At 43.5% G+C, this 27,855-nt stretch overlaps 1 protein-coding gene and 1 long non-coding RNA gene across 5 annotated transcripts; one reads left to right on the forward strand and one right to left on the reverse strand.

Annotated features, from left to right (window-relative positions):
- Positions 1 to 1,291: 1,291 nt before the first annotated feature.
- LOC123578619 (V-set and transmembrane domain-containing protein 1-like) lies at positions 1,292 to 18,912 on the forward strand. Of its 3 annotated transcripts, XM_045441612.1 has the most exons (9): positions 1,315 to 2,331; positions 7,182 to 7,217; positions 7,344 to 7,628; positions 10,575 to 10,613; positions 15,242 to 15,334; positions 15,469 to 15,496; positions 15,669 to 15,718; positions 15,812 to 15,843; positions 18,669 to 18,912. In XM_045441612.1, exons 1-7 carry the CDS (start codon positions 2,298 to 2,300, stop codon positions 15,712 to 15,714), a joined length of 561 nt encoding a protein of 186 aa, XP_045297568.1. In that variant the 5' UTR covers positions 1,315 to 2,297; the 3' UTR covers positions 15,715 to 15,718; positions 15,812 to 15,843; positions 18,669 to 18,912. The 3 variants fall into 3 exon arrangements, with proteins under 3 accessions (XP_045297567.1, XP_045297566.1, XP_045297568.1); XM_045441610.1 differs by having other exon boundaries at positions 1,301 to 2,331; positions 7,182 to 7,628; XM_045441611.1 differs by lacking the exon at positions 15,812 to 15,843 and having other exon boundaries at positions 1,292 to 2,331; positions 7,182 to 7,628; positions 15,669 to 15,706.
- LOC123578621 lies at positions 14,829 to 16,934 on the reverse strand. 2 transcript variants are annotated; one of them, XR_006702437.1, is made up of 3 exons: positions 16,884 to 16,934; positions 16,028 to 16,152; positions 14,829 to 15,364 (listed from the first exon to the last, which is right to left on the reverse strand). It is a non-coding gene; the product is annotated as an uncharacterized LOC123578621 (long non-coding RNA). The 2 variants fall into 2 exon arrangements; XR_006702438.1 differs by having other exon boundaries at positions 16,028 to 16,155.
- Positions 18,913 to 27,855: the final 8,943 nt, after the last annotated feature.

Below are 27,855 nucleotides of genomic sequence, written 5' to 3' on the forward strand. Positions count from 1 at the left end.
TGGCAATATTTTAGCTCCAGCCCAGGTCCTCAGGGGCATGGCATATTTTGATTCGGCCCCTAGTACATCTTCCATTTCCACCAGAAGAATGTGTGAGGGCTAGCACATTGTTCTCAGCAGGAAGATGACAGAGCCAAGTCACCCCATCTGAATGCAGAAAGGGCTGGACAGAAATAAGTAGATCTGGGAAATATGGAGAGCATGTGTGCACATGTGCATTCACACACACATTCTTATTACTAGTTGGGGTTGAACCTGGGTGATTTCAAATCTTAATGAAAATCAGAACTCACTTTCCACTGGTGTTTTGTTGGAAACTTAACCTCTGAAAAATTGTACTTAAAAAATAGTTGCAGGACAAGGTTGAGGTTGAATCAGAGGGCATATAAGTATCAAACAAGCTGTTTTTAGTAGACATGGAGTGGTCCAGGGTTGGGGCTTTTCTCCATTTCCGAAGTCTTCCCTTCCAATCTTAATTCCTCCAATACTTTCAATCCAAGTGGGATTTGTGGGATTGAGCCCCATGTCGGGCTCTGTGCTGACAGCTCAGAGCCTGGAGTCTGCTTCAGATTCTGTGTCTCCCTATCTCTCTACCCCTCCCCTGCTCTCTCTCTCTCTCAAAAATAAATAAATATTAGAAAATTTAAAAAAATGAAGTGCTGGCATCTGCTTCGAGGTGTAGTGTACGATTTTTCAACCCTTGTGTATCTGCAAACAACCATGTTTCCTCCCAACTCTCCTTACCTCCAGGCAAGGGACCTAATAATTCTAGAAAGCTAAGTATAGCTGTTATAACATTATGGCACCTGCACACAATTTCAGCAATCTCATGGTTAAATATTCATGGTTAAGGGAGAGAAGAATCATAGATTAGTTCTGGGAAGGAGGCAAAATCTTGCATGGGCACAGCCTTACATGGGCAGACGAAGGCACATAGTGGACAGTATTGACTTTTTGCATGCCTAACTACTCATATCCTGTATATCCTGCCTGGTAAGACTATCTTGACTGGGACATTGGTCAACTATCACTTACTCTCTGTGGTTAAATGAGATTGATCCAACTTTCTAGCTGCAGGTGTGCTCATTGCCCCAGAAAGGCCAATCAGCATAATCTATCACACTGGCTACATTGATCAATTTAGGAACAGACATGTAAACCAAGATCAAGCAATGTTGAGTCTGCCTTATGAGTTTTGTTGCAAGTGTTAGTGCAAGCATACTATTTTTTTTTTCAAGTACATTATTTCTGTCTGGATATGCTGGTGGATATCTTCCCAGAACATAATGAGAAACAACCTGAGAGTGAAGTCTACACAGTGGGAAGTGGTGCCCAGACATGGAGAAAGACAGAGTTCTATTATTTGAGCATTTGGATCTACCCATGCTTGAACCCATTACAACCCTAGTGTTTTCAGTTATGTGAGGCAATCATTAATTAACAAGAGTCTTAACTAACTTGGGAAGCAATGAGTAGCTGGGAAAGAAAGATGTGTGTTGTACTTCTAGAGAGGAATTTTCTCCCTTAATTCATCAATATTTCCTCCTTTGTTCCTGGAAAATGGAATTACACTCTCCCCATGAGGGGAAAAAAATTGAATGGAAGCTTTCCAATTTCCCTTGATTACTTTCTCTTCTGTAAAAGAAAGCACACTAAAAATCCAATGTGTGACCCATTTGTCAAGGTTTACTAAGAGACAAGTTTACTCAGCTTCAAAGGCAGACATCCATTTCTGCTTTCTTGTTGACCAACCTGCTCTCATGGGCAGCGGGTGCCCAGCTTTTACCAGAGACTCCTGCATTTTAGACATTACCATGTGCTTGCCCAGCCACTGTATTGTGCTGATGCTAAATTTCTGGTTTTGATAATGTACTGTACTTCTATTACCATTAGGGAAAGCTGGTTGATGGGCACATGGGAACCCTGTTTTTTTTTTTTTGTTTGTTTGTTTGTTTTTTTGCAACTCTAAAACGTTTTCCAAGACAATTATTATTTTTTTGTAAAAGAAAATATCTTGGTCAGGACTTTAGATGAGATAAGACAGATCTCGGGGTGGGTGGAGCTGGAGCCACACACACCGGATTTATGAAGGAGATGTTGTCATTGATCATTTCCTGGCTTGGTTGTGAGAAGGAAACTCTACACCAGGTGGTGGAGAACCAAAGTGTCAGGGTGAAACCTCTACCCACACAGCCTGGGCACAAAGTGGCAGGAGGGAGCCATGATGGCCCAGTCCCCCTTCTTCCTTTGAACTATAAAACTGAAGACAGGATCTTGGTCTGGGTGGAAGGGACACTATGATCACAGAATTCCTGTCCTTGCTTTGCCTCGGTGAGTCTCCAGGACTGGGATGGATGGGTTTGGGTGGGTGAGAAAATTTACCATGAAGTGGAGGTTGATGTGAATTGATGGCTTCTGTGTCTTAGACACATGCCACCTGTCAGACTTTGGTGGGCTGTGGTACAACATGCCTCTGTACTGGTGCTTGCACATAAGGAATGAGGAACCAAGGTCCAGAGATGTGTAGTGACACCCTGGTTTACTCAGCTGTGAAATGCAGAGCTCCCATGGGGTCCCCAAACCTGTTTTGTCTAAATACCAGTCTTGCCATGAATGCTTGTAGGCATATAGGAGGGTGGGGTATGCACAGTGTGGAGTGGTGAGTTTGGGTACAAATCAGGAATTCGGTGAAAAGTTATGCTGCAGATAATGGATGACATGAAAATTTTCTGGCCAGTCCTATCCTCAGCCTGATTTTAACTGTCCTCAACTTGAACGTGATGTAATCAGATGGATCTGAGCCTGTAGAAAGGAACGCCTTGATTATAACTGTGGCTTGGTCACACAGGAGCTCTAGACTTTGAACCAGCAGCTCCACTGACCAAGCCCCCACTTCCTCCCTCTTTCGTGAGTGGGAGGTGAAGGGTGTGTGTGGAGGACAGCAGGACTTCTCATCTGCCCCAGTTCCTTCCTCCTTCTTCTGGGGTATAGACCTTCCCTTTGGGGGATTGTTCCTCCCACACACACATTTGAGCTTCTGGGGTGGCTGTCAGTCACTGTATCCCAAACCTCCCGCTGTAGGGCAGAATAATCTGGGAAGTCAAGAGAGTGACCTTTTCCTGCCCATATTCATTTCCTGGGGCTACTGTCACAAAGTGCCACAAGCCAAGTGGCTTAAAACCATAAAAATGTATTCTCTCACAGTTCTGGAGGCCAGAAGTCCAAGATCAAGGTGCAGAGCTGGTTCCTTGTGAGGGCTCTGAGGCTCGAAGGGAGAATCTGTTCCCAGCTCTCCTCGCTTCTGGGGATGGCAGGCAGTCCTTGGGCTCCTTGTCTGTAGATACTTTGCTGGGATCTCTCATATCTTCAAATGGCCGTCTTCCCTCTGTGCCTGTCTCCATGTCTCTCCACCTCTTCTTATGCAGACACCAGTCATACTGGATAAGGGGGCCATCCTACTCCCCAATAACACTATTTCCAAATAACATATTAGGACTTGAACATATCTTTTGAGGGGGACACAAATCAACCCATAAGACTGTCCTTCTCTTTGACCATAATCATTATTCCAGGGATGATGCAAAGCAAGCCAGTCCAGTTCTGTCGGGAAGTTTCTCAAACTGGCATCAGGACACAGATAAATTTTGGTCCTCTATGAAGTGACCTTCCAAAGATGCCAGACTGTAGTTGCCCTCAGCCCCGCTCCCAGGCTCTTGGTCCTATCCTGACCATATTCAGAGGGAGTGATGCATGCCAGTGAAGAGAAAAGGCCCTAACAGCACTGAATCCCTGGATCAGATGGCTCTAGAGGCCAGCCAGATCCACCATTGCACTTGATGGAGGTTGCTTGCGATACAACTAGGCATTTACACTTAATCTTATTTCAGGTGGACTTTTGATACCTGAATCTTTGTGCATCTTTAGGGCAAAAGTACCCAACTTACATAAAAATGTTTAAATGTATTGAGGTACAGTTCACAGAAGAGTAACCATTTTAAAGTATTCAATTTAGTGGCATGGTAGACATTCACAATGTTATGTAACCATCACAAAATGACTTCATCACCCTTAAAGGAAATACTATACCTACAAGGCAGTCACTCATCATCCTAACCCTAACCCTAACCCTAACCCTAACCCTAATCCTTCCCCTAGACCCTGACAGTCACCAATCTACTCTCTGTCTCTCTAGATTTAGCTATTCTGGACATATCATGTAAATGGAATCATATGACATGTGACCTTTCATGTCTGGCTTCTTTTTCTTGGTATATTTGTAAGGTCCACCCATGGTGCAGCATGTATCTCTGTGACATTTATTTCTATAATGGAATAAGATAATATTTTATATAATATACTATAATCTGAATAATCTTTTACATAAAAATTTTCAAGCTTTCCAGATGATGAGTTCAAAGGATCTGTTAAGTTGTAATTTAACGATAACTGGGAGACCCAAGTTTGGCACCCAGTTCTAATGTGTGAGGGTGGGACCCTGACACTACCAAGCAAGTCTTGAACACCAGTTGGGTATACTATAATTTCACTCAATTGTGATACTATCTAGCTGGAGGTAGCATCAGATCCTATAGGTAAGGTGTCAGTTCTACAAGAACGCCTCCTCTCCATTTCAGATGCCAGTCACAAGTTCAGGTGGTCACCTGGGCTTCTGATCAACTGTCTATATATCAGGAGTTCCCATGACCCCCTCTTTTGGTCCAATTAGTTTGCTAGAGAAGCTCATAGAATTCACAGAAATATTTTACTTACTATATTACTAGAATATTATAAATATAAAAATATAAATATATATGGCTCTGGAACAGCCAGATGGAAGAGGTGTGGAGGGCCAGGTATGGGGAAAGAGCACAGAGTTTCCATGTCTTCTCCAGGTGCACCATTCTCCCCTTCACCTCCATATGTTCACCAACCTGGGAGCTCTCTGAACTCGTCCTTTAGAGCTTTTATAGAGGTTTCATTCCATAGGCATGGTTGATGAAATCATTGGCCATTGGTGATTGATTCCATCTCCAGCCCCTCTCCCCTCCCCAGAGGTCAGTGAGGTGGGACTGAAAGTTCCAGCCTTGTCCTCCTAGGGTTGATTCCCTTGGCAACCAGTCCCCATCCTTAGGTGTGGTCCAAAGGTCCCTTCATTTACATAATGAAAGAATGTTTATCGCTTTCAACACTTAGAAAATTCCAAGGGTTTCAGGACCTCTGTGCCAGGAACCAGGACAGAAACCAAATGTATGTTTCTTACCATAAATCACAGTATCACATTAGTTTTTAGGGAACTGTGGTTTCTAGGGCCCCCACTCCTTCCTATCTCAGTAAAGGTAATAGCCCCTAACTAGGCTGGACATTGTACAGCTCTCCATTTGATGTATGTAAAGGCCATTCTAAATGTTAGATGTAGGATACGTGGTAGAGGTGGGCAAATACGGTAGCTGTATGGCAAGTGACAGTCATCTGCAAAGGACCTGCCAAGTCGTACGAGTATGTAAATGGTCAGTGTCTGTAAAGCGTCAGCCAAATGACAGATACTTGATCATTGGTAGTTTCTCTATTGTAATTATTTCCTGGGAAATGTGCTTTTTCAGGTTATCCTGAACGCCAGTGGGTTTCTTCCCCTTAATGACAGCGTTCTCCATTTCAGTCTTCCTTGTCTAAGTCAGCTGTCGTCCCTTGTTAGGAGAGATGGACAAGTTCTGAGGAATCCAGTGCGCAGTATGGGGACTTAAGTTAATGATTCTGTATTCTCACCACACACACACACACACACACACACACACACTCACAAAGGGTAACTATCTGAGGTGATGGAGGTGTTAACTAGCTTGAAAGTGGTAATCGTTGATTGATAGATAGATGATAGATAGATATAAAATCATCATATTGTAGAACTTAAATATACACAATTTTATTTGACAAAGAAAGAGGACCCCTCCCTCACTTTCTATTCTCTGGTAGGGTTTCACAATGTAAAATGAACTAAAGGCAACTGTATGTTTGTGTGTGTGTGTGTGTGCGTGTGTGTGTTTAAGGGAATCACTGAGCAGAATATTGGCTGATATCAGAGCTGAGATAACATGAGTCTGAAAGCAGGATTGGTGGGGGCGGGGCACTAAAAAGGGACCATGAGACCTAGGACTCCCTGACCACCCAGAGGATGATTTCCTACCTACTAATCCCAGACATTGTCACTGCAAGTGCCCTCTCAGCACACTGTCTAGACTCCACCTGCTTCCTTCTAGGTGAAGCTTGTGGGTCCCTGTTGTGAGCTGACCTCTGAGTTTAAACAAAGGCCAGATGTCTTGAGATACTCTTGCATTGAGAAATTCTAGCTTCAACTCTTGGCAGACCCCAAGACTGGTTTCCCATATTTTCATCCATGGGATGATGTTCCTGTCCCAGAATGAAATAAATAGAACAGAACACAGGAGAGGGAGGGGCTGATGTTTGTCAAGATCAAAGCCAAGAGTGAAGAAAGCATTTAGGACCACGAATGTCTTGAATTCTTTGTGAAAAGAAGAACTTTGTTAGAGAGAGCAACTTCTCTCCATTTGAATCAGAGAGGAAACCCTCCACTCATACTCCACAATAAAATAACCATTGCATCATTTAAGTGGTAAGGGTGAAAACTGCCGTCATACAAGACAGGAGAGGAAAATATAGGTAGGTGTGCAATGATTTCTAGATGGTGAAAGAAAAGACTAATTGGGAAAGCAACACAATAAATCAGGAAAGGTTACTGGAATTTTGTACATAAACATAACTCCTGAATGAGAAACAATGGGACATAAGCAAAAGGTAAAAAATAAACCCAAGGAGGGGCACCTGGGTGGCTCAGTTGGTTAAGCGTCTGACTTTGGCTCGGGTCATGATCTTGCAGTCTGTGAGTTTGAGCCCCGCATCGGGCTCTGTGCTGACAGCTCAGAGCCTGGAGCCTGCTTCGGATTCTGTGTCTCCCTCTCTCTCTCAGCCCCTCCCCCGCTCGTGTTCTGTCACTATCTCTCTCTCAAAGATAAATAAACATTTAAAAAAATTTTTTTTAAATCAACCCAAGGAAGTACCTTCAAGAAATGGGATGGATCTTTAACAAATTAGTCACGCATCATCTGCCTGATTTGTACTCCAAGATGAGTATATAAACTCATGTCTAATGAGGATTTCTCTTCCAGGGCTTTCCCTGGGCTTTGAAGATGAGAAAAAGAATGGTGAGTTTTCTTGCATACACTTGATCTGTTCCTGCATCCCAAGTTTTCTGTCTGATCCTCTGAATTCTGGGAGGGCATTGGCAGTCATCACTTGGAAGATTCAGACTAACTCTGAATTCTTTCCAGAGACACTTACCAAACCCTACCTCAGTGCCTTGCCCAGCCCAGTGGTTGAACAGGGACATAACGTGACCTTGAGGTGCCTGGGTCACCGCCACAATGTGACATTCATGCTGGGGAAGCTGCAGGACTCTGGGTACAGACAGGAGCAGAGATCTGCAGGATATGAGGCTGAATTCCTCCTCACTCACCTGGAGCCAAAGGATGCTGGGACGTACTTTTGTGCCTACAAGACAATGGACTCCCAGGAGTGGTCAGAGGAGAGTGAACACCTGCAGCTGGAGGTCACAGGTGAGAAAGGCAGCTTCAGGTTTGCCCTTGAGGCACATATTCCTTTTCCTGTGATGGAACATGGCGGAGAGAAGAGTCCAGGAAACAAAAAGACAGCTGTGACCGCTTGAGTGTAGAGAATTAGGGGAAGGCGGGAATGGGAACTGAATTTGGTGACCAGTTCTCATCAGAGATTCCGAATGGGTATCAATGAGGTGGGTGTGGAGGGTGTTTTAGAATATAGGTATTAACAGAAAATTTGAAGTATGACCAAAGATGGAGATGTGATTGTCACTGGGGAAAAAAAAAAAGTGTTTGTTAGAGTTTCCAAGAGGGGGATGCCATGCAGGACCACACAGAGAAGCACCAGGGCTAGTCAGGAAGCAGAGGGAGGGAGAAGATGGGGCAGAAACCTTTACTGTGGTTTCTGTGGGAAGGAACAGGCTTAGGATTGGCTCTGGGGTATAGAGGCTGTCCCTGAGTGTCTCGTATCTGACCCTGGAGTCATTAGGGCAGGGGAATAGTGGTCCAGAGTGTGGGAGCCATAGAGGAGGTGGTCGAGAGTGTGAGTTCTGGATTGCTTGGGTTGCATTTGAGAGGCGTGCTTGAGGGGGAGCTGTCTCCTATCTCTAGGAAGTAGATACCCTGGGAGGAGAATATCTCCAGGGTCAGCAAGGTCCCAAAATGTCAAAGAATCAAATACAGAAAATAAAAGACATGGTTAATACAGAGATGGGTAAGAATGTCCCCAGGGAAACCCCGGTCCTCCCCTTTACCCCCGTTGCTTTGTACTCTTCAGGATCAATCCTAAAACCTTCCCTCTTACTCAGCATAGATCCTGAGACAATTCCAGGTCACAGTGTGAGACTCTGATTCCATACAGCAGAACCAAATGTATGGATATTGTTCTGCTGAAAACGGTGATGGCAGAGCCACTACAAGTTGAGAAAATAAGAAAATCCAAACTGAGCATCATGGCAGCATAAGACATCCCTCATTTTTGTACCAACCTTCCATGCCAACAACAGAAATGTGGCATCCATGCACAAACAAAAGTGCTTTTGTGGGAGTTGTGGGATCTGGCACCACACACCAAGGGACCCAAGAGGAGTCTCACCCACCCGTGAGTTGAGTAGTAGGCAGACAGACCTCAGTACCAGCTGTGGAACCTGCAGGAGACTGTAAATTATTTCCAGGTCCTATTGGCCATGGTCTGGAAGCACCTGGAGGTGTGATCAATAACTTATGGACAAGGGAACCTGTGTGGACATCTACAAACCAAGACTGAATCATGAAGAAATGGAAAATCTGAACAGATCAATAACAGATAAGGAGAGTGCCTCAAAAATCAAAAACCTCCCAATGAAGAAGAGCCCAGGACCAACCAGAAGGTTTCACTTATGAATTCCACCAGACATTTAAAGAAAAAATAGTGCAAATCCTTCTCAGAGTCTTCCCAAAGATGGAAGAGGAGAGAACACTCCTACTCTCATTTCATGAGGCCGGCATCACCAATACCAAAGCCAGACAGCAACACTAAAAGAAAACTACGGAGCAATATAATATCCCTGATGGACATAGATGCAGACATTCCCAACAAAACATTAGCAACCAAGTTCAACAGCACATGAAGGCTACACGTCATGGTCAAGTGGGATTTGTCCCTGTGGCATAAGGATGGTTCAACATATACAATCAATAAATGCGATAGACCACATTAGTGAATGAAGGACAGAAGTCATACGATCATCTCAGTAGATGCAGAAAAGGTGTTTGACAAAATACAACATACCTTCAAAATTAAAAACTATCCACAAATGGGGTATAGAAGGCATACATCTCAACATAACAAAGGACATACGCAAGTCCACAGTTGGCATCGTACTCGAAGGGGAAAGGTCGAAAGCTTTTCCTCTAACATCAGAAACAAGGCAAGGATGTCCGCTCTCACCACTTCCATTCAACGTAGCAATAGAGCAATCAAGCAAGACAAAGAAGTAAGAGGCATCCAAACTGGAAAGGATGAAGTACAACTGTCTTTGTTTGCAGGTGATGTAATCTTACATATGGAAAATCCTAACGACTCAACCAAAAAAATGCTGGATCCTGAATGGTCAAAGCAATACGGAGAAAGAACAAAGTTGGGGGTATCACACATCCTAATTTCAAACTATACTAGAAAGCTATAGTAATCCAAACGGTATGGTACTGGCATAAAAATAGACACATAGACCAGCAAAACAAAACCAAGAGCCCAGAATTCAAGCCTCACGTATACAATCAACTAACATTTGGTAGGGGAGCCAAAAATACGCAGTGGGGAGAGGGTAGTCTCTTCAATAAATGGTGTTGGGAAAACTGGATACCCATATGCAGAAGAATGAAATTGGACCCCTATCTCACACCACTCACAAAAATCAATTCAAAACGTAGGAGAGACTTAAACATAAGACCCCGCACCATAAAACTCCTCGAAGAAAACAGGGGAAAACTCCTTTGCTTAATCTTGGCAATGAGGTTTTCGGATATGACACAAAAAGCATTAAAAAGGCAAAAATAAACAAGTGGGAAGGCATCAAGCTAAAAAGCTTCTGCGTGGCTGAAGAAACAGTCAACAAGACGAGAAGACAACTTAACCAAACGGGAGAGAATATTTGCAAAATGGCCGTGCTCTTGCCTGAGATAGGGAAGACTGGCAAGGAATAGGATTGGAAGGGGAGGGGGGAATTAGTGGGGTCATGTAAATATTTTTGTTATTAGAAATAATATCAAAACTCCAAGAATACTAGAAAGAGCAATCTCATATTCTGACCCTGGTTTGCGAACCCAGTGAGCATCCCAAGAGTGGGGAAGACATTCTCTGCTTCCCAAAGAAGGCATAGAGTCCATAAGTGGGACATGAGGACATAGGACCCCAAGATTCCCACACAATCATTGTGATTTTTTTTCTTACCTCCTGTTTTCTAGATGACCGCAATAAACGCAGAGCCCCTCCAGGGGGAAAAGGTAAGATAAATTGAAGAATGCTTTTCCAAATTATACCCACCTCATGAGACAGGGGATCCTTTTTGAGTAAAAGGCACAAGAAGCATCTCGATGCATGATTTCTCAATGCGATTGGGAGGATGATTGCCTCTCTTGGGCAATGACTCCTGAGCTCCTCCTGGGTTCATAAAAATCTGATGAGTAGGGCAGCACAAGGTGCATCGTTTGTCATTTTACATAATGAAAACACTATGGTGAAGTTTTGGGAAGAATGGGGATGAGCTTGTGTGTCTGGTTTGGGCAGCACGATCCCTATGCTGTGGAGTCCACGTGCTTTGGGAATATGTTTGACCAAAGGACTTGCTAAAACTTCTAAATTCTCAAACACAGCTGAACATTCAGTTACTTTTCCCTGATGCTGCTTTGCCATGAAGAATTGGCTAAGATTCTATCCTCAGAGATGCCCGTAAAAGGGCTTTTGACATCTTTGGATGAAAAGGGAGCTCATCCAGATTTTAATGGCCAAATATATAATGTAAATTGGCAACTAGGTGCTTACTCGTCTTTAATTTCTGCAACTTGTAACCTCCCTATAAGCTACTCCAAAGAGCCAAAATTGTTCAGGGCTGTCATTAGAGTTGACATTGACATAACCAGCTTTTTTTTTTTTTTTTTAAGGTATCTCCCAAAATGTCCTCGCAAAATAAGTAATAGTCTTTGAAAATGTGTTTATTCAGGATTAGCAGACTTGGGAAATGATTTCTACTCCAGCTTTAAGACCGTAATGCATGCCAGGAATGTTTTCTTGGAGAGATCTGAAATCTGATAGCATCCAGGAGCGTGAAAGGGTCAGAAATAGAGCAGGAAGTGCCAGGGATGGTGTCAGAGGGGAAAGAGGAAGAGAAACGGTGATTTCGGCTCTTGAGTTTTCTTTCTTTTTGGTTGGTACATAACTCACACTCCCTAAATTCACCCTTTTGAAGTATATGACTCAGTGGCATTTTAGTATGTTCGCAAGGCTGTGCAGCCACAGCCACTGTACAATTCCAGAACATTCTCATCACCCCCAAATGAAATCGCCAGCCTGTTAAGCGGTCTCTCCCCATCCCCATGGTGGACATTTGGGTTGTTCATACCTTTTGGGTATCGCAATAATTCTACCCTGAGCATTGGTGTGCACGTACCTGTTTGAGTCCCCGCTCCCAATTTTTCTTCGGTATCTACCCATGGGTAGAATTGGAAGGGCATATGTTAACTCTACATTTAACTTTTTGAGGAACGGCCAAGTTATTTCCTAACGTGGCCGCCCCATTTTACATTCCCACCAGTAATGCATGTGGGTTCCAATATCTCCATATCCTTGCCAACCCTTATTTTCCTTTTATTATAGACACCTTAGTGGGTGTCTTCTTAAGATGTGCTTTCTGAGTTCAAATTTATACCGCCGCGATTCTAAACAGAATAAAGCCTTTAAGCTCGGACAGGATGTCCCCAGCCCGCACACGAGGCCAGTCTTCTCTTCTGTGCCTGTGACTTTATTTACGCCCCATGTCAAGCTGTATCCCTTTGCTCGTCTGATTCCTTCACACCAACACCAGAGACGCTTTGTAGTTTATTCTGGCAACTCGTAAACAGGGATGTGAAATTTGGCCAGGATATGTGGACATCTCAGGGTGAGCTCAGATCGATGGGTGTGGGGCCATAGGAAGAGGAAAGTCTTGTAATAGTTTACTTCTCATTTCTAGTGAGCTGCTGTGGGAGAGAAATCTAGGCTAGAGGAAGGTTGAAGCTTCTCTGCGTCCATTCGGGGCCTCGCTAGTCCGGGAAGAGCTGCTCCTGCCCTGTGTCTCACATCCCTGGTGATGCGCTGATAGATTGCTGTGTTTGAGGGTGTGTTGGATTCAGGGCTGCTAGAAGCAGCCTCTCACATAAGTATGAGCGTGGAAACGATATTGTAGAGGGCACAGGGGAAGAAGGCATGAGAAGAAAAGGACAAGAACACGAGTGTCTTGCTCAATGCCACGGGAAAGTGCAGGAGATAGAGAAGGTGGCACACACGGGCAGCCAGGGCTTAAGGCAGGAAACCACGATCCAGAGTGCATAAAAACGGCAAAGGGATCTGGGGGAGCAGGGAAGGAGGAGTATCAGCATCATCTGCTACAGAGGGAGACAGGTGTGGGCGGGATATCGGGGGAGAAAATAATCATTATCACTGCGATCTCATTATCCTACATGGTGAGTCAGATTCTAGACTGAGCGTTGTAAAGCCAGTACTCGCACCTTCCATCATTATCCAGCTCTGTGAGTCAGGTATTCTCACCCCACCCCTCTCCTTCCGGCCCCATCTTTATGGAGCTGTAATCGGGAAATAAAATAAGGTATTTAAAGTGTGCTCCGTGATGGCTGGGAGTACAAGTACGCCGTGAAAGGAATCCCCCCATCAAGTGAATGAATGAACCTGCCCCTCACGTACTCACTTTTTTTTTTTAGTAAGAATGCTTAAGATCTCTTTAAGCAAATTTCAATTATACAATAGAGTATCAACTGCTTTCACCATACGATACATTACATGTGCAGAATTTATTCACCTTTTTAAAAAATTTTAATATTTATTTATTTTTGTGAGAGCGAGAGACAGAGTGTGAGACAGGGAGGGGCAGAGAGAGAGGGAGACACAGAATCCGAAGCAGGCTCCAGGCTCTGAGCGGTCAGCACAGAGCCCGATGTGGGGCTCGAACTCACGGACTGTGAGATCATGACCTGAGCCGAAGGCAGACGCCCAACCAACTGCGCCACCCAGGCACCCCATGTTGTCTTTTATAAGTACTTTTTATTCGCTTCTTTTGAATGCAAACAGAGTCGATGTGTTCAAATTCTGTCCAAATTTAAAAGACTGAAAAAAAGTACTATCAAACAAAAAAATTCAGTTCTTATGGTCTTCTGTATAGTAGGCATTTTGGAAGAAAAATTCCACACGAAAGATGGTTCTAGTAAGCCTCAGTCAGCAAGAGAACCCTCCTGTGAAAATACTCACTAACTGGTGTGGTTCTGTTTAGAAATAAGACATATCTAGATAATTCAAAAATAATGTTCCTGGTAGCCAGGAAATGTTGATTGTAAATTCAAGATCTCACGTAAAGGGAAAACTTCATGTGATTGGCAATAAAATTGCTTATTATGTGCCATTTTAACTTAAAACGGGTATATGTTAGATATTAGATTTAAACAGTTATGAATTTGCATGAACATATTTCTCCTGATTGGCGTTCCCGTTGCCCCAAAAAGTGAATACCAAGGAAAGTAATGTATTTTATGAACTTGAATAATCACTATACACATCCTGGATCACCTCTGGATTTCTCTCAAAACTTGTTGTACTCTTTCTCCTTTTTTTTTTTTAAAGTTTTTTTTTTTAAGTTTATTCATTTTTGAGAAAGAGAGAGAGAGAGACAAAGTATGAGCGGGGGAGGGGCAGAGAGAGAAGGAGACACAGAATCCGAAGCAGGCTCCAGGCTCCGAGCTGTCAGCAGAGAGCCCGACACGGGGTTCGAACCCATGACCTAAGCTGAAGTCAGATGCTTAACTGACTGAGCCACCCAGGCACCCTTATTCATCTTTTAACTGGAAGCTTCTCCTCACTTACCCCGCCCTCAGCCCCTGGCAACCATCTACTCTCTGCTTCTATGAGTTCAATTAAAAAAAAAATTTTTTTTTTTTAATTTTTTAGATTCCAAGTGTAAGTGGAATCCAATCATGTAGTGTTTGCCTTTGGTTCATGCCCCTTAGCATAATGCCCTCCAGGTTCATAGGCTTTGTTGCAGATGGTAGGATTTTCTGCATAATATCCCAGGGGTGTATAACATTTAAACAACCCTTGAACTGGGAGAGAGTTGGGACTTCCATTCATGTCTGATGGGACTTGCCTCTGCCAGCATCGCCGTTATGTGGGGAAACGCGTATCTGCCCAGACTGTGAGCTCACTTCTCTGGGGTTTCCACACCCAGTGGCCAGCACAGAGCTGCCCGGACCCGGGGCCGCCTGGCCTGAAGGGTTAGACATCCCAGGACTTGAAGCCCAACCCGGCTGTGTGACTTTTTAATTTTTTATTTTTTTTAAACATGTATTTATTTTTGAGAGACAGAAAGAGACAGAGCATGAGCAGAGGAGGGGCAGAGAGAGGGGGAGACACAGAATCTGAAGCAGGATCCAGGCGGTGAGATGTCAGCACAGAGCCTGACGCGGGGCTTGAACCCACGAACTGTGAGATCATGACCTGCGCCGAAGTCGGATGCTCAACCAATTGAGCCACCCGGGCGCCCCATAAATCTTCATTATTATTGATATGGCTGACACACTGATTGGGAATTTCCCTTGGGCGAGGCCCTCTCTGGGAGTGCCCACCTGGTTACCACCCCCCCCCAGCCCCCCACCATGCAGTGCAGTCAGTAGCTACTATTCCCATCCTCGCTTTGAATGGGGAAAGGGAAAGTCAGATTCACTCCCCTAAGACATCGGAAGTTCCAGCTCGGAAGCAGCAGCTGGAGGCTTTAGAAGCCGGCTTGTCTAGCTGCTGACGACTGCCCTGCCGCATGCAGATCAGGGTGTCTGGGCAGCCAAACTGATTGTCTGACCTGCTCGTCTCCCACCAGTCACCATCTCCACCATTGCTGCCACCTGCAGCTGTCTCTCCATTTTGCTCCTCTTCCTCTCCGTCTTCCTCATCAACAGATGCACCCAGCATGGTGAGTTCAGGGATGCACCGATTGAAAACACTGGGGAAGGGGAGTGAAGTGAACGATTTTCTCATTAGATAAATTCCTCCCTATATTATTATTATTATTATTATTATTATTATTATTATTGTGTTTTTTTGTAGATTTGTCACATGAAGAATCCACCGAGAGGTAGATAAACTCAACGTATCTCGTGCCCCCTCCCACCTTTCACAGACCCTGTTTGCGTGGCTGTGATTCCCACTCCCGTCCAACCCGTGCTGTGACTCTCTTCTTCTCTCCAAAACCCTATCCTCTCCCCGAGTCTCCAGATCCCACACTTTAATGTGTTTCTGTCTCTCAGAACCAGCCATTCCAAACTTCCCCAGCAGGAGGCTATGGGTGAGTGATAAGGGAAGAAACCACATGGGCATGGTGGGATAGGAAGGGTAAGTCTGACTCCTGCAATCTGAGGATTGATTTCTTTTCCCTTTCTCTCACATGCAGATTCATCCGACCTGGAAAGGCCATCTGTCTCGGTGAGTTCTCCCCAAGAGCTCACTTATCTCCATAGGCCAACCCTGTTCACCCCCTGGTTTAACCCACACTCTGGTTATATGACTGCCCCCAGCTCACACAATTGACCGGAGGACAATGAACATTGTGTTTAAAAACATATGCTTCGGCCAAACTCATATAAACTGAGGGCAGAATGGTGGTTACCAGGAGGTGAGAAAGTTGGTAGATAAGTAAGTTCTGGAAATGAAATGCACAGCATTGTGATCATGGTCCATAACGATGTATTCGAACTTCAGAGTTGCTAAGAGATTACATCTTAATTGTTCTCACTGCTTGGAAAAGACAGGATAATTATGTGATGGGATTCATGTGTTAGCTAGCACTATGGTGGTAATCGTGTTGCAATATATAAATGTATCAAATAAACACTTGGTACATTTATATATTGCAACACGATTACCACCATAGTGGTAAAACCTGTACAATGTTATATGTCAGTTATATCTCAATCAACAAAGATACATGAGCTTTTTGTTCCCGAGTAGCTAGACTCCAACTGCCCATGGCTACTATTTATTACCAATATGGTCTGAGACAAATCATGAAACCCCTGTGATCTGGACCCTTCATTGCCTCCCATATCGAGTGGGAATCAAAATCCCCCATGAGAAGGCCTGTGTGAATCCGCTGATGTGCTAATCATAAAGGGTTTGCTGGAGTTTCCAGCAAATTTTAAACGTCAGATGGCATAAAAGCATCAATTAACAAATGTTAACCAATGTACATCATTTCTTTCTATTTAAAATACTGTTGGGGCGCCTGGGTGGCGCAGTCGGTTAAGCGTCCGACTTCAGCCAGGTCACGATCTCGCGGTCCGTGAGTTCGAGCCCCGCGTCAGGCTTTGGGCTGATGGCTCAGGGCCTGGAGCCTGTTTCCGATTCTGTGTCTCCCTCTCTCTCTGCCCCTCCCCCGTTCATGCTCTGTCTCTCTCTGTCCCAAAAATAAATAAACGTTGAAATAAAATACTGTTTACTTGTGATTCAACATGAATTAGAATTACCTTGGGGCGCCTGGGTGGCTCAGTTCGTTAAGTGTCTGACTTCAGCTCAGGTCATGATCTCGTGGGTCTGTGAGTTCAAGCCCCGCATCCGGCTCTGTGATGACAGCTCGGAGTCTGGAGCCAGCTTCGGATTCTGTGTCTCCCTCTCTCTCTGCCCCTCCCCCACTCACGTCCTGTCTCTGTCAGAAATGAATAAACATTAAAAAAATTTTTTTTAATTAGCATTACCTCTAAGAGCAATAACAGATAACGTTTATACATTTTTTCCATAGGACACAGAGGTCCACTGGTTTATTCTTTATGTCAAAGCAAGTAAAAAGAGGCATTAGCAAAAAGTACAAATGGTTCAATGTTGTGTTTAAAAAATATTTATGCACATGGCATTCACTTAGATATGCATATAATTTTTTAAGGTATGGAAAAACAGTTCACAGATTCACAAATGAAGCCTCAATGAACAAATCTGGCCTATTTTAAGCGTTGGATTAATGACATTGATTAGCAAATTGTTGATCATAATATTAAAATAATATAATATTACGATGTGCTACCTCCATACAGTGAAATTCTATTCAGCAATAAAAAAGAAAGAAACTAGTGATAGGTACCTTTGGTACAAGGATGTATTGCAAAAACCATTTTGCTAAGTGGAAAAAAAGCCAGATACAGAAGACTGTCCATGGTGGTGTTCCATTGTGTAACATCTCCAGAACAAGCACATCAGTGGTGGCCTATGGCTGGGGTGGGGAGAGCAGGTGTAACTGCACATAGGCACGAGGGAACTTTTTTGGGTGACGAATGTTCTAAAACTTATTGTGGCGATGGCCAGCCACATCATTCTACCGATTCACTAAATGTCATCAAATTGCACACATGGTACATAAATTATATCTTAATAACACTGTTTTAATTTTTTTTAACGTTTATTTATTTTTGAGACAGAGAGAGACAAAGCATGAACGGGGGAGGGTCAGAGAGAGAGGGACACACAGAATCCGAAACAGGCCCCAGGCTCTGAGCTGTCAGCACAGAGCCTGACGCGGGGCTCGAACTCATGGACCGTGAGCTCATGTCGGACCTGAGCCAAAGTCGGACACTTAACCGACTGAGCCACCCAGGCGCCCCAATAATACTGTTTTAAAAACAATGTAATATAGGGGCGCCTGGGTGGCGCAGTCAGTTAAGTGTCCGACTTCAGCCAGGTCACGATCTCGCGGTCCGTGAGTTCGAGCCCCGCGTCGGGCTCTGGGCTGATGGCTCGGAGCCTGGAGCCTGTTTCCGATTCTGTGTCTCCCTCTCTCTCTGACCCTCCCCCGTTCATGCTCTGTCTCTCTCTGTCCCAAAAATAAATAAACGTTGAAAAAAAAAATTAAACAAACAAACAAAAAAAAAAAAACAGTGTAATATTACATAACCAGTAGGAATTCTTGAAGGATAGTAGTTCTTATTCTCAAAACCATGCGTTTGCAATGACTGTTATTAGTACCAGTTATACTCATTAGCATCAGAGTCAAAACCCTCATCGTCCGTGAAACATGGCCATTCCTAGAATGGCTCTGTCCAGTAGGACTTCCCGCCATGATGGAAGTGTCCCAAAGCTGTGCTCATACAACAGCCACTGGCTGCATGTGGCTTGTGCACATTTGAGATGCATCTGGTGTGACTGAGGACCTGAGTTTTGAGTTCGATTTAACTTTAATTCACTTAAATGTAAATAGCCATATGTGGCTTGTAGGTACCATATGAGACAGCTAAGCTCTAAATGCCCATCTCTTTTCCCCAAAGGCTGAAAGACCCCCAGGGAGTGAGCTATGCTGATCGAAACCCCAAGGCACCACCTGCGGCAGCTTCTGTCCCCCGCCGAGGAGCCCCCAGGATCCTGTGAACGTACAGTGCTGTAGGATCCCTGGAAGGAGGAGAACACCATTTAAGATGGTGGAGGTGACTGAACACATGGAAACCAGGTCACTGTGTGTCCTTGGCTCATAATCCACAGTAATAAAATGAAGTTTCTGCTTTTTTGCTTCCACACCTCTCAAGAATTACTGGCTGGATTTCCCCAAAATTTGGAGTGTGACTTTAGTACGGTTTGGCTTAAAACATAGGCTAAGAACACATACCATGTGTATGGGCTGATAGTACCAGGATAGCCACTTAGGGAATTCTAGATGGCACCCCATACATAGAAAACTGTTCCCCCAGAAAACTCCATTGATTGCTGTTGGGTGAGGCATCCCATAAACCAAGTGATTTTGAAAAGGAGCACAAGATACAAGCCACAAATGTAGACACCCAACTACGACCTATCAAACACAACCCTAAGTCGCATGCACCAGGGTAAGTCACTAAACGTATTTGGTTCATGATCCTTCCAAGCTGTGCTGGGCAGAGCCATCCAGTCTTAACGTTAAGACCAGTTTCCTGGGGCGCCTGGGTGGCTCAGTCGGTTGGGCGGCCGACTTCGGCTCAGGTCACGATCTCGCGGTCCGTGAGTTCGAGCCCCGCGTCGGGCTCTGTGCTGACAGCTCAGAGCCTGGAGCCTGTTTTGGATTCTGTGTCTCCCTCTCTCTGACCCTCCCTCATTCATGCTCTGTCTCTCTATCTCAAAAATAAATAAACGTTAAAAAAAATTAAAAAAAAAAAAAGACCAGTTTCCTTTCTGATGCGAATGGGAGAGTTTTCTCAGTGCCGTCGTGCTTCTACCTACATTATTTCTTTGAAATCGAAGGATACGACGAAGCTAGACTTGCCAAGTATATGTTGGTGTTGTTATTTGGCACCCGTCACTTCATTAATTTACGTATTATGTCGTTGTAAGGATTTTTCTGAGGGTGGGCTCTTTTGTGTGACAATGACACCGAATGGCCAGTTACGTATCAACACAAATACACGAGCTCTGATTCCAAAGTTATGTCAGCCAATCAGGTTTGGAAGTCACTGTTTAATATGTGAATGAACCAAAGTGTAAGCATTCAGGATGCACATGTAAATATTCTTAGCTCACAAGCATATACAGGGTAACTCTTCTCTTTCTAGGTTAGGTTTTTAATTATGAAGTGATTCAACCATAATGGAAAACACCAAATAGTATAAATGGAAACAGGCACACTGACCTTACTTCCTAGACATTAACATTTTGCTGTGTTTCACCACTACCACATCCAATCTCTTGTCCTTCCTCTCTCCCCAGAGGTGAACATTATCCAAGCTGCTATATGTTATTTATTTTTTAATTTTTTTCTTTAATGTTTATTTATTTTTGAGACAGAGAGAGACAGAGCATGAATGGGGGAGGGTCAGAGACAGAGGGAGACACAGAATCTGAAACAGGCTCCAGGCTCTGAGTGGTCAGCACAGAGCCCAATGTGGGGCTCGAACTCACGGACCGCGAGATCATGACCTGAGCCGAAGTCGGACGCTTAACCGACTGAGCCACCCAGGCGCCCCTGTTATTATTTTTTTTTAATTAAAAAATCTTTTTTTAACCTTTATTCCTTTTTTGAGGGACAGAGAGAGACAGAGCATTAGTGGGGGAGGGGCAAAGAGGGAGACACAGAATGGAAGCAGGCTCCAGGCTCCGAGCCATCAGCACAGAGCCTGATGTGGGGCTTGAACCCACGAACCATGAGATCATGACCTGAGCTGAAGTCAGATGCATGACCGACTGAGCCACCCAGATGCCCCTGCTGTATGTTATTCTTATGCATTTTTTCACTTTCACTACACAGACATCTACTAATATTCAATATAGGGCAAGATTCTCTGTGTTATTAGTATATATACAAATATACGGAATCATGTTGTATATTATAATTCTGTGACTTAATTGTCCTCAATATTATGCTTTTGGAAATCGCCCCGGGGGAATTTTGTGGGTCTGGCTCATTATCCACTGCATAGAATTTAGCTGTTAACCATACCAGGGAATATTGTTCAGCCACAAAAAAGAATAACATGCCACTACACGAATGAACCTTAAAAACATTGTGCTCAGAGGGGCGCCTGGGTGGCTCAAGTGTCTGACTTCAGCTCAGGTCATGAGCTCACAGCTCATGAGTTCAAGCCCCGCGTCGGGCTCTGTGCTGACAGCTTGGAGCCTGGAGCCTGCTTCGGATTCTGTGTCTCCCTCTCTCTCTGTCCCTAACCCACTTGCATCTTATCTCTGTCTCTCTCAAAAATAAATAAACATTATAAAATAATGAATGAAAATGGAATTATTACAACCAATCCCTCAGAAATACAAGCAAGTATCAGGGAATACTATGAAAAATTATATGCCAACAAACTGGACAACCTGGAAGAAATGGACAAATTCCTAAGCACCCACACACTTCCAAAACTCAGTCAGGAGGAAATAGAAAGCTTGAACAGACCCATAACCAGCGAAGAAACTGAATCAGTCATCAAAAACCTCCCAACAAATAAGAGTCCAGGACCAGATGGCTTCCCAGGGGAGTTCTACCAGACGTTTAAAGCAGAGATAATACCTATCCTTCTCAAGCTATTCCAAAAAATAGAAAGGGAAGGAAAACTTCCAGACTCATTCTATGAAGCCAGTATTTCTTTGATTCCTAAACCAGACAGAGACCCAGTAAAAAAAGAGAACTACAGGCCAATATCCCTGATGAATATGGATGCAAAAATTCTCAATAAGATACTAGCAAATCGAATTCAACAGCATATAAAAAGAATTATTCACCATGATCAAGTGGGATTCATTCCTGGGATGCAGGGCTGGTTCAACATTTGCAAATCAATCAACGTGATACATCACATTAATAAAAGATAAGAACCATATGATCCTGTCAATCGATGCAGAAAAGGCATTTGACAAAATTCAGCACCCTTTCTTAATAAAAACCCTTGAGAAAGTCGGGATAGAAGGAACATACTTAAAGATCATAAAAGCCATTTATGAAAAGCCCACAGCTAACATCATCCTCAATGGGGAAAAACTGAGAGCTTTTTCCCTGAGATCAGGAACCCGACAGGGATGCCCACTCTCACCGCTGTTGTTTAACATAGTGCTGGAAGTTCTAGCATCAGCAATCAGACAACAAAAGGAAATCAAAGGCATCAAAATTGGCAAAGATGAAGTCAAGCTTTCGCTTTTTGCAGATGACATGATATTATACATGGAAAATCCGATAGACTCCACCAGAAGTCTGCTAGAACTGATACATGGATTTAGCAAAGTTGCAGGATACAAAATCAATGTGCAGAAATCAGTCACATTCTTATACACTAATAATGAAGCAACAGAAAGACAAATAAAGAAACTGATCCCATTCACAACTGCACCAAGAAGCATAAAATACCTAGGAATAAACCAAACCAAAGATGTAAAAGATCTCTATGCTGAAAACTATAGAAAGCTTATGAAGGAAATTGAAGAAGATATAAAGAAATGGAAAAACATTCTGTGCTCATGGACTGGAAGAATAAATATTGCCAAAATGTCAATACTACCCAAAGCTATCTACACATTCAATGCAATCCCAATCAAAATTGCACCAGCATTCTTCTCGAAACTAGAACAAGCAATCCTAAAATTCATATGGAACCACAAAAGGCCCCGAATAGCCAAAGTAATTTTGAAGAAGACCAAAGCAGGAGGCATCACAATCCCAGACTTTAGCCTCTACTACAAAGCTGTAATCATCAAGACAGCATGGTATTGGCACAAAAACAGACACATAGGCCAATGGAATAGAATAGAAACCCCAGAACTAGACCCACAAACGTATGGCCAACTCATCTTTGACAAAGCAGGAAAGAACATCCAATGGAAAAAAGACAGTCTCTTTAACAAATGGTGCTGGGAGAACTGGACAGCAACATGCAGAAGATTGAAACTAGACCACTTTCTAACACCATTCACAAAAATAAACTCAAAATGGATAAAGGACCTGAATGTGAGACAGGAAACCATCAAAACCCTAAAGGAGAAAGCAGGAAAAGACCTCTCTGACCTCAACCATAGCAATCTCTTACTCGACACATCCCCAAAGGCAAGGGAATTAAAAGCAAAAATGAACTACTGGGACCTTATGAAGATAAAAAGCTTCTGCACAGCAAAGGAAACAACAAACAAAACTAAAAGGCAACCAACAGAATGGGAAAAGATATTTGCAAATGACATATCGGACAAAGGCCTAGTATCCAAAATCTATAAAGAGCTCACCAAACTCCACACCCGAAAAACAAAGAACCCAGTGAAGAAATGGGCAGAAAACATGAATAGACACTTCTCTAAAGAAGACATCCGGATGGCCAACAGGCACATGAAAAGATGCTCAACGTCGTTCCTCATCAGGGAAATACAAATCAAAACCACACTCAGATATCACCTCACGCCAGTCAGAGTGGCCAAAATGAACAAATCAGGAGACTATAGATGCTGCCGAGGATGTGGAGAAACGGGAACCCTCTTGCACTGTTGGTGGGAATGCAAACTGGTGCAGCCGCTCTGGAAAGCAGTGTGGAGGTTCCTCAGAAAATTAAAAATAGACCTACCCTATGACCCAGCAATAGCACTGCTAGGAATTTACCCAAGGGATACAGGAGTACTGATGCATAGGGGCACTTGTACCCCAATGTTTATAGCAGCACTCTCAACAATAGCCAAATTATGGAAAGAGCCTAAATGTCCATCAACTGATGAATGGATAAAGAAATTGTGGTTTATATACACAATGAAGTACTACAGGGCAATGAGAAAGAACGAAATATGGCCCTTTGTAGCAACGTGGATGGAACTGGATAGTGTGATGCTAAGTGAAATAAGCCATACAGAGAAAGACAGATACTATATGGTTTCACTCTTATGTGGATCCTGAGAAACTTAACAGAAACCCATGGGGGGGGGGGGGAGGAAAAAAAAAGAGGTTAGAGTGGAAGAGAGACAAAGCATAAGAGACTCTTAAAAACTGAGAACAAACTGAGGGCTGATGGGGGGTGGGAGGGAGGGGAGGGTGGGTGATGGGTATTGAGGAGGGCACCTTTTGGAATGAGCACTGGGTGTTGTATGGAAACCAATTTGACAATAAACTTCATATATTGAAAAAACAAACAAACAAACAAACAGACATTAAAACAATTTTAAAAGAACATTATGCCCAGTAAAAGAAGCTGGTCACAAAAACCTGCATACTACAGGATTCCATTTATATTAAATAGCCAAACTAGGCAAACCCTTAGACACAGAGAGCAGATTCATGCATGCCAAGGGGCGGAGGGAAGAGAGAATAGGCATGGGGTTCCTTTATGGGGGTGATGGAAATATTGTGGAATTAGAAACTGGTGATGGTTGCACAACCTTGTGAATATATTTTTAAAAGCCCACTGAATTATACACTTTAGAAACAGATTATGGGGCACCTGGCTGGTTCAGTCAGTGGAGCGTGCAACTCTTGATTTCGGGGTTGTAAGTTCAAGCCCCACACTGGGTGTAGAGATTACTTAAACGTCTTTAAAAAAAAAAAAAGAAGCATAGATTTTTTTTGATGTGTGAATTAGATTTCAATAAAACAAATTTTTGAAAAGAACTTGGTTAAATTGCACAAACCATGGTTTCTCTTTGTTCTTTCCTTGACTGCTAGATGTTTGGGTTGTTTTTAGAGCTGTGCTATCAGAAAAATCCTGCAAAAGACATCCTTGTACCTACCCTCTTGTTCACAAATGTGATCTTTCCATGGCATACATTTAGAAGTAAAATCTGTCTTGTCTGATGTGCACACCTTTAATCCCACGAGGAGAGGCAAACTGAAAAAAAACTAAGGTACTTTTCCCTATTTATACTTTCACCAGGGATGTATAAGTTCCCAATTCCCCCATGTTCTTGCCACTTCAGAAATATATTAAACTTGATATTTTTTTTGCTGATTAAAATAGATGAACTCATAACCCAATTTAAGCCTCCTATATAAAGATATCTCATTGTTGTTTTAATTTGCATTTTCCTGACCATTTGGGGTTTCTTTTCTGTAAATTGATGGTTTCTATCCATCGTTCATATTTCTGCTGAGCTGTCGGTCTTTTCCTTTCTGATTTTTATAATTTTTTTAATGTTTATTTATTTTTAAGAGAGAGATAGAGACAGAGCATGAGTGGAGGAGGGGCAGAGAGAGAAAGAGACACAGAATCCAAAGCAGGCTCCAGGCTCTGAGCTGTCAGCACACAGCCCGACCTGGGGCTTGAACCCACCAACTCTGAGATCATGACCCGAGCCGAAGTCGGATGCTTAACTGACTGAGCTACCCAGGCACCCCTGTTTCTGATGTTTATACAGCAGGCACACCTTTCCTTTGTAAGCTGTGTGCTGCAAACATCTCCTGGAAGTCTGTGACATATTTTCATTCCTTTTGTATCTTTTAAATGTTAGCTACTCAAAGTAACTCATCTTTTCATTTACATGTTGAGAGACTTCTCTGTGTCCTGACTAGCTTTACATGACAAATATACTCTTCTATATGTTCTAAATTTAAAACATTTTCAATTTTGGGGCACCCGGGTGGCTCAGTCAGTTAAGCGTCCGACTCTTGACATCAGCTCAGGTCACGATCTCACAGTTTGTGAGATCGAGCCCCACATTGGAGCTGCTTGGAGCCTGCTTGGGATTCTTCGTCTCCCTCTCTCTCTCTGCCCCTCCCCTGCTCATGCTCTCTCTCTCTCTCTCACACACACACATACACAGAGAAACAAATAAACATTAAACAATATTTTCAATTTTCTTTTTTATATTTCATACATCTGATACTAATTTTTGTCTGAGGCATGAGGTGGGGATCTATTTTTTCCACTTGCAAAACCAATTGCCCTAGTGCCCTTTATTATTGAAAGACTCGTTTTTTTCCTTCAAATTGTGTCTTCATAGTGCCTGAGTGGCTCAGTCAGTTAAGCATCCAACTCTTGGTTTCAACTCAGGTCTTGACCTCATGGTTTGTGCGTTTGAGCCCTGTGTCTGGCTCTGTGCTGACAGTGCAGAGCTTGCTTGAGATTCTCTCTCCCTCTCTCTCTGCCTCTTCCCTGCTTGCTCTCTCTTTTGAAATAAATGAATAAACTTAAAAAAAATTGTGTCTTCAATCTGATGAAATATGCTCACTTCTTTTTACTTTTTACTTTATTTTTAAAAATGTTTAATGTTTATTTATTTTCGGGAGAGAGAGGGACAGAGTGAGTGGAGGAAGGGAGAGAGAGAGGGAGACACAGAATCCAAAGTGGGCTCCAGGCTCTGAGCTGTCAGCACAGAACTTGACGTGGGGCTCAAACCCACAAACCATGAGATCATGACCTGAGCAGAAGTTGGATGCCCAACCGGGTGAGCCACCCAGGTGCCCCTTCTTTTTTATTATTTATTTATTAGAGAGAGAGCACAAGCAGGGGAGAGGGGCAAAGGGAGGGAGGGAGGAGGGAAGACAGAGAGAGAGAGAGAGGGAGGGAGAGAGAGACTCTGAGGCAGGCTCCACATTCAATACAGAGCCCCACATGAGGTTCAATCCCATGACCCTGGGATCATGACCTGAGCTGAAATCAAGAGTCAGGTGCTCAACCGACTGAGCTGCCCAGGCGTCTCAAAATATGCCCCCTCCTATTCCATCATGCTGCCTTCCATTCTTAGCATAGTTCAAACTCTTGGTAGGAAGTGACAAAAGGAGAAACCTAATTTGGAAGGGCTTGAAAACAATAAGGAAAAACGGGGTGGGGGTGGGGGTACCGGGCTTGCCTCAGTTGGTGCAACATGTGACTCCTGATCTTGACTTGAAGCCCCATGTTGGGTGTAGAGCTTACATAAAGAGAGAGAGAGAAAGAGAGAGAGAAGGAGGGAAAGAAGGAAGAAATTGAGTCATGTAACCTAACTAAGCAAAAGACAGAGCTACAGATATCCTCTGACAATTGCATCCACAGGCTCAAATATCATTTACACTTCTCTTCTCTGTATCTCTCTTCCCTATTTCTATTTCTGGGTTATCATTATTATTCAGACCAGCTGTCCCGAGGAGTCTGGGACTGACAGTGACAATTCTAGGCTTACAGCCTTGCAGACTTTTAGCCAAAGAGGTAAGGGGGGCTTTCACTTACTAGATCAATTTAGAAAAAGATATTATTGGCTACCTTTGGAACATGCTAGAAACCCAACTCACAAAAGTGTTAAACACAGAGGAAAGAAATCAAGCATTTATCTTGCCTTTCACTTATAACCTGCACCTCAGAAAAACTACAGTTTAGGAGGCCAAACTTCCACTCGTACATAGTTACAACTAATCCATGAAGAAGAAAGCCTCCAGCACTTACCTTGGGTGAATGCATGCCCCCACCTTATCAGGAATAATAAGGGTTTAGCATCCTTCATCCAGGTATCTACACAATGGATAGAAAACCCGAGCCTCCCAGCTCCTAGACCAGAGGTCAGCAAATTTTTCTGAAAAGGACCAGAGGGTAGTATTTTCAGCCTTTGTGGACCACAGGATCCCTTATGACAACTCACCTCTGCTCTTGAAGCATGAAAGCAGCCATATCTGTTATGTTAAACAAATAGATGGGGCTGTGTTCTAATAAAACTTTATTTACAAACACAAGTGATGGGCCTATGGCCAACACCCGTCCTAGACCATCGCTTTTTGAAATCTGAATGCATCACCGGAATAAGAATTGAATTAAGCTATGGGGCGCCTGGGTGGCGCAGTCGGTTAAGCGTCCGACTTCAGCCAGGTCACGATCTCGCGGTCCGTGAGTTCGAGCCCCGCGTCGGGCTCTGGGCTGATGGCTCAGAGCCTGGAGCCTGTTTCCGATTCTGTGTCTCCCTCTCTCTCTGCCCCTCCCCCGTTCATGCTCTGTCTCTCTCTGTCCCAAAAATAAATAAACGTTGAAAAAAAAATTTTTTTTAAAAGAATTGAATTAAGCTAGGACATGTGTGTTCTGGGGTGCAATGGGAGACCTTTTTGCCCCTTCCTCAGTTTTCAGATCCAATAAA

This window comes from Leopardus geoffroyi, chromosome E2, assembly GCF_018350155.1.
Source record: "Leopardus geoffroyi isolate Oge1 chromosome E2, O.geoffroyi_Oge1_pat1.0, whole genome shotgun sequence".
Lineage (NCBI taxonomy): Eukaryota > Metazoa > Chordata > Mammalia > Carnivora > Felidae > Leopardus > Leopardus geoffroyi.